General features: G+C 43.3%; 1 protein-coding gene across 1 annotated transcript; it reads right to left on the bottom strand.

The window, feature by feature from the left end:
- Positions 1–4157: 4157 nt before the first annotated feature.
- Positions 4158–6566, bottom strand: LOC6537649 (gustatory receptor for bitter taste 93a). Its single transcript, XM_002098158.3, has 2 exons — positions 4852–6566; positions 4158–4789 (listed from the first exon to the last, which is right to left on the bottom strand). Exons 1-2 carry the CDS (start codon positions 5965–5967, stop codon positions 4601–4603), a joined length of 1305 nt encoding a protein of 434 aa, XP_002098194.1. The 5' UTR covers positions 5968–6566; the 3' UTR covers positions 4158–4600.
- Between the last annotated feature and the right edge of the window lie 231 nt (positions 6567–6797).

The raw sequence follows: 6797 nt of genomic DNA, 5'->3' as shown, positions 1-6797 counted from the left end.
CCCCTGCGCAGCAACAGCAACTTACTCTCAAGCCTTCCTTCCACACACGAACAACAAAAAGTACAGTCCACAAAGATCTACAACAACAGCGGCAGCAGCAGCAGCAGCAACATCACAGCAGCAACATGATGGGGGCAGAGAGAGAGAGAAAGAGAGAGCGGAGAGGGAGAGGGGGCGATGTACGTCAAGTTTTCGTTTGGCTTTGGCCAGCTTTTTGATTTGGCCGAGACGTGTGGCAAGCCCAGCTCTCAAAACTGGTTTGTGATTTCAGATTTGGGAGCTGCAAAATGGGAAAAAGCTAAAAAAGTTCAACAACTGCCAGCCGAGCAGCGCTGCTGCAGATGTTGTTGATCTCGTGCTGCTGATGTTGTGTTGTTGTTGCTGCTGCTGATTTGTTGTTGTTGCTCTCGAGTCAATGCAAAGACAAGTAGCCGAGAGACAACGACAAACGAGCGAATGTTGCGTAAATTACACGAAAGAATAAGAGAAACACGAAGCTTGAAAAAGCACTAAACAACGACAACAAATGGGCAAGCACACTGAGCAAATTGATCCACCACAAAGAACAAAAATGTTGTGTGTACTTTTTAATAAGAATTTCTAAATATACATACAAAAAAGTATTTAATTCAAAAATTAGTTATAATAATTTTAAAAGTTAGTTTGTTTTTTTATATCCTAACCATTTGTTATTTAATTTAAGAAGTAAAATCTATTTCCTTTGTGCAGGAGCACAAAAAAGGAGGTACAGCAGTAAAAGGCCTACAAATCAATGTTCTTTTACGATCGACTGTTGACGACCTCAATTATTAAATGGCCAAGTTTGCCATTATTAAATGTATCTGCGTCTCTTTCTGTTTTCGAATGCCAGCTCACTCGCTCCCTCTCTTTCTACCGCCTATGTTTTTTCTAACAACATTGTGTGTGTGGATTCCATTTGCCATAAAGTGCGTGGTGAATTGTGGGAAAGTGGGTCAGACACACAACGAATTTCGATTTTCGAATTTCGAATTTCGGTTCATCGAACACACAAATAACGCGTTTTCTAAATGTGTGTGTGTGTGGGAAACGCCCCTCCCCCCGTCGATCAAAACCACCCTCTCCTACGCACAAACATAATTTTTTAGTCATCAGAAATGACGCAGTGTATGGCGTATGCCAATGCGAATACGCCACGGATCGCGTTGTGTAGGGTATTATTTTGGGCACTACTCGTGTTGGTCGAAAGCGGTTAATTTATTTGATCTGTGTCGCAACGCTTGCAACTGCGGTTAATGCAGGCGGATAGATAAGATAGCGAAACATCGATTCCCCAGCGGGTTCTTGACCTCATTCAAGTGAGCCCCCCTTTGAAATATTCAAATTGTTTTCAGAACTACTAATGATGATGTTGTAATATAGATAAACACTTGAGTGTGGCTTGATAGTGTTGTAATCGTGGCCAAAGCCTACTGCTTGCACTTAAGCACTTTTGTAAATAACAAACGAACACCGAAATTAATGAAAATTTCTATATATCCATAGGGATTGTTAAGTTATGTTAAGATTGTGTAACTTTTCTGTGTATATTTAAGAACTGTAATTTGTGTGGGGCAGCAATAAAGCCCGTTGTAATTACCCAATATTAAACCAGACCAGTTTTAGTTTGTGACAACATTTGAAGTAAGTTTCTGCGTAGGGCATCCACGAATTCGGAGAACTTTTTGCTCGCTGGTTGAGCAACTTGTTGTTTGTTGGCTTTGTAGGTTTTTAGGCCAAAAACGGGTATTTGGCATTTGCTGTTTTTGGTGTGTGTGTGTTTGTGTGTGTGGTGTGTGGATACTACTGTATTGTAGTCGGGGTCGGGGTCACTCCCCCGCAACTCAGACCCGATATCTCTATCTTCGAGATACAAAAACACAACCTACAGATGTTTTTTCCTCGCGATCGTATTCTTTGGGCATTGTTGTGCCTGTTCGCGTATCTGTCGCCCACTTAATTTACTATGCATTCTGATCGCATGTATGTATGTACATATGTATGTATGTATATATGTAGTTGTAGCGCAGTGAAAACATTCATACAATCAGGGAATTTATCGTTCTTGTTCTCATTTTCGTTCTGGGTGGAAAAGTGGCAATGTCTAGACTCCGCGGCCTGCTGCTCCACAAACGAAGTTCAAACAAACGCATTGGGGCACGCTTGTTTGCCGATCTCCCCATTTAACACTACAACCCCCCCTCCCCCTCCACGCGATTCACGCTCTTATTTATGACAAATGAAGTTGTTATTTTGTGTTTATGTCACGTTTATGGACACACGATCTCTTTCTATTGCCCCCCCCCACACACACACACACTCACACTCATACTCAAACTCACACTCAAATTCACACTCACGATCACGTTTCGTTTGTTGATTGCGATTGTGGTTTCTATTTTGTTTCTGGCGATTCGTCGCAAGTGAAAGTAAGTGGAACATGACGTAGCTGCCGTTTGGCTTCTGCGGCGGCTTCTGTGGATTCTACAAAGGTCAAAGTGTTTGCCGCCGCCGTGTTTGCCCACCCAGCCCACTTGATAAGACCCCCAGGCAACCCAACGTCTTTCGTTCTGAAGAGTGCTAGATGTTGTACCTCAATGACATACCTATTACTTGACTTACTGAGATCTTTATGTAAATATAACCTTTAGAAATAGAAAACAATGTAGCATATATTTATATAGATAAGTATTATCGTAGTAACCTTGTTCTTGATTGCTCTAGTTTTTGGTGAGTATGTAAGCCTACAATCCTTTTGGCTTCTTATGCTGCACAGCATGATAAGGAATAAAGCATTTAAACATTTTCATGAACATAAACTATAATCGTGTTAGTTTCGTCAAATCTGATGGGTATCGGTTAGTTCTGACTTGGTCGCTGTATTCACTGCATTGCTAGTTACATGTGTACAAATGCCGAGAGACAACAAAACGGGTGGCTGGAATGGGGGTAAATTGGGTGGTACATGCAACCGCGACTCATTGGCGGCGGCATCTTTCAACTGCCGGCGGCATCCCGACAATGCCGCAGCTCCAGCCCTCCCGCTCCCCGCTCCCAGCTCCTAGCTGGTTCTCCAAAGTGCCAGGCGGTGCACCATTCCGATAACCATTCTCGACTGAATCGCAGTGACGGTGCCGGTAGCTTCCGAACTAATTACATTGCAAAATACCTGAAATGTTGCGAACGGCAGGAAATCAGCGAAACGGGAACGCTGCTCCTCCTCCTCCTCCTCCTACTCCTCATCACTTTTCTGGAATGGCTGGCACCCCAGTGGGTTTTGTGGATCCGGTGATCAGATCGCAGATCTCATTCCGCTGGCCGGAAATATGCTTGGCTTGGCCGTAGCTTTTGGCCAGGTTCGCTTCCCTGGCTCCAAAATGCGAGAGCGCGCAAAAAAAAAAACACCAGAAAACAAGCGAAAAATTTGAATGTGCTCTTGTCAGTGTCAGGGATTGAAAGATTCCCCTGCCTCTGGTTAACCCCCAAACCCTTCTGCACCGAAAAAAAAAACTAAAAATAAATAAAAACACAGGGCGTGTGCAGCGGAGCAGAGAGCTCGGAAATTAATTCAGTTGCAGGCCAAGGCGCGTACTTCTGCCGTTGAGTTTGCTTTGTTTCCATTTCGCCACCGTCGCACTCACGGGTCACTTGGGATCGAAATCCCGGGTTCAGTTCCGATGCCTCCTCTATAACCCCTCCCCACCCCTACATACATCCATATACATATATTCATATATATGTATATATGTTCCGAGCATATATAATAGGCGTGACAAGCGCGTTACGCTCCGCTGACGCCCAAAATAATCAAAGACTTGAGTCGAGACGATTGCGATTGCGATGACGATCAAGTGATGATGGAAGGATCGGGGGTGGAAGGGGGGCGTACACTGAGGGAATCTATAAGTCATAATTCATAAACCCAATAAACTGAAGTTGCAATAAATATATAAAAAAGCATAACATTTTTTTTTTAATTTTTATGTTTTGGTTTCTGTTTTTTTGCCAGTGTAGTGGGAGTAATAGATGCACTACTTAAGTATTTAAAATTTTTCTTAAGTTTTATGTTTTGCTTTCTGTTTTTTTTTGCCAGTGTAGTGGGAGTAATATATGCAAGGCTTAAGTATTTAAGATTTTTTTAAGTTTTCTTAAGTTTTGGTTTCTGTTTTTTTTGCCAGTGTAGTGGGAGTAATAGACGCAAGACTTAAGTAGCGGGAGTACGAGAGTTGCTGAAGTTATGATAATTACACCGTGTCAGACGTGAAATTTCAATCTTTTGTTGCTCATTCCCATTCCCATTCCCATTTCTTTAATTTTTCGTTGGTCGTTTAACGAGCTCATCTCGGAGGCACTCCGAAAATTGTATCAGAATGTCTTGTGGCAGGGGACATAATGAACGATAATGAACTCAGGGGCGGTTCAGGTGAACTTCTGTGGCTGGAGGTTGGGGTTAAACTAAAGTGAGATACAGAGTCCATAGAGCGCGGGTGTCGAGAAAACTTAGAAAGCGCACTTTACACAACTATTGTTTCTAAGCAGACAGAACACAGAGAATACAAAGTTAAACAGAAGTGTAAGTTGCTTAATCGAAACGATTTTTAACCTCCTCGGATGCCGCAAAGCCACCTGTAATGCCAAACTGAAGAAGGATAAACAGGTACGAGATTATGGCAGACAGAATGAGCAGGATAAACTCATTGTTGAGATGGAAAAAGCCCAATACTTTGATCTCCAGTCGTTGTGTTTGCAGCTGACACAGAAAGGTTTCAACCTGAATGAGTGAATATTATTAAAATATTTATTTGCTAAATGGCCAACTAATGGCTAACTCACACTCTTATCCCATCGCTCATCCATATCGCTGCAAACGATGTCCAAAGGCAACTTCTTTGGCATTTCCGACTGCCGCACAGTGTAATCTGCACACATAATGAGCAATACCAGATTGGCCAACTTAACAAAAGCCATGACAATGGACACCAGGGCCACTTCGTCGTCGTTCAGCATATGCAGAATATATTGATACAGCATTAGGCAAATATTGATAAAGTTAAGGTAGACATAGAAAAGGATCTGCCATTGCAGAATGCGACGAAAGGAGTTGGTGACCTGGTACAGTTCACTGTAGATAGCGGCACACTCGTCCAGCTCATCTGCAAAATCGCACAGAAGTCGCATCCTGCGATACTTGGACATACGATATGCTTCATCCTGCGAGTCCATGGGCTCCATTCGCTTCAGCATGGCAATGATATTGGTGGCCATGTATTCGTACAGGATTCCGGATACCAAGAAACCCAGGAAGCAGGCGTCCAGGACACAAAGCGTTCCCAGCCACATGTAGGTGCTGAAGGCAACGGCCACCTTTTGACCAATATCATCGAAGTATGTGTTTTCAAACAGAGGTATTAGTTCGTGGCAACAACCGCACAGGGTGAAGAACAACTTGAGCAGAAAGGAAACCACAAATTTCGTTGGAAACAGGTGCTGCAGTCGCGTAGTGCGGCATATCCTTTGGTAAAGGGATAAGTATCTATTTAACACCTCTCGGAATTCGTTCTCGCTTCTCGTTTGGATGACAAAGGATATGATTGCGAATATGAACAACGACATGGACTGGGCCAGAGCAAACACATCCGCATAGCTCTCCATGCGTTTGCCCACCATGGTTGAGGTTAACATGGGCCATACGCCCACGTAGGTGAGCACCACAAGGCAGCGCCACAGGATATTCAGGCAACGATTTCTGCTACCCCGTTTGGGCGACTTCAGCTGCAGCTTATCCCGGTCCAAGCTCGCGGAGATCACCAGCAAGCCGCGAGCAATGCGATATAGCCACAGGAGCAGCAATCGCGACCAGCTCTCCACTCCTTTCCCGGCCATAATCGAGCTGGAACTGAGAGAAGTGGCAGCCTGGCTAATGACATGTGTCTGTGTGGACATGGACATGTCGTCCTGGCGTCCAGGGGATTGCGATAAGGAGCCGCAGCTATCGGCCCTGCTGTTGATTTTATTAATTGAATGTGTGGATATCGGCAATTGCCATTCACGCTCCACTGAGTGCCTCGCTGACTGATTGGCCCCAAGAACTCGACTCTCAGTTCCCTGCTCCCTTGGTCCCTTTGTCCCTGGCCTCGGAACTGGGAACTCGGAGCTCGGGAACTCGGGAATCGATGATGATGGACAGGCCAGCCCCGGGACTCATACTCATACCCAGCCCTATGTACATGCCCAGATCCACTTCGCCACTTGGACGTGCCCTTCAGGCACACTGGCACACAGCAGATGGTGCTCGAGAAATAAAACCATCATCGGCTGGCACAACAACAACGAAAAAAAGAGGGCGTAAATTGATATTTATGCCCGTGTCAATAAAGTTGTTTTGGCTTGATGGACATCCGAAATCGGCCGAAATTCTCATTGGACTTTTGTAACGAGGTGAATGGACGAATGAGTAGGAAAACCTATGTGTTCCTAGGAAATTTCTTTGGTTAATGCCGCTGGTTTCTTTCCATCGAAATAGTTGGAAAAATTCCAATGAATCATATTTTATTTTATTTTTTATTCTATTTATTTCTTTATTTATTATTGTTTATTTTATTCTATTTATTTCTTTATTTATTTTATATATTTATTTCTTTATTTATTATTATTATTTATTATCTGTACTTTTACTGAATGATGTTATATCAATTGCTTGTATTTACCAAAAACAAGTGGATAATCGATAAATTTTAGGCTTTAATTAATAGGTTATTTAGAGCAATTTAACCGATTAG

Source organism: Drosophila yakuba, chromosome 3R (assembly GCF_016746365.2).
Source record: "Drosophila yakuba strain Tai18E2 chromosome 3R, Prin_Dyak_Tai18E2_2.1, whole genome shotgun sequence".
NCBI classification, from domain to species: Eukaryota; Metazoa; Arthropoda; class Insecta; order Diptera; family Drosophilidae; genus Drosophila; species Drosophila yakuba.
The sequence above is the reverse complement of the archived record's forward strand: the minus strand, read 5'-3'. Positions and strand labels throughout refer to the sequence as shown.

Bases quoted from the DNA above. Each gene is read 5' to 3' on its own strand.
- LOC6537649 (XM_002098158.3), bottom strand. From the start codon at position 5,967: ATGTCCATGTCCACACAGACACATGTCATTAGCCAGGCTGCCACTTCT. The intron at 4,790-4,851 runs GTGAGTTAGCCA...TCACTCATTCAG, and splicing joins ATGAGCGATGGGATAAGAGT to GTTGAAACCTTTCTGTGTCA.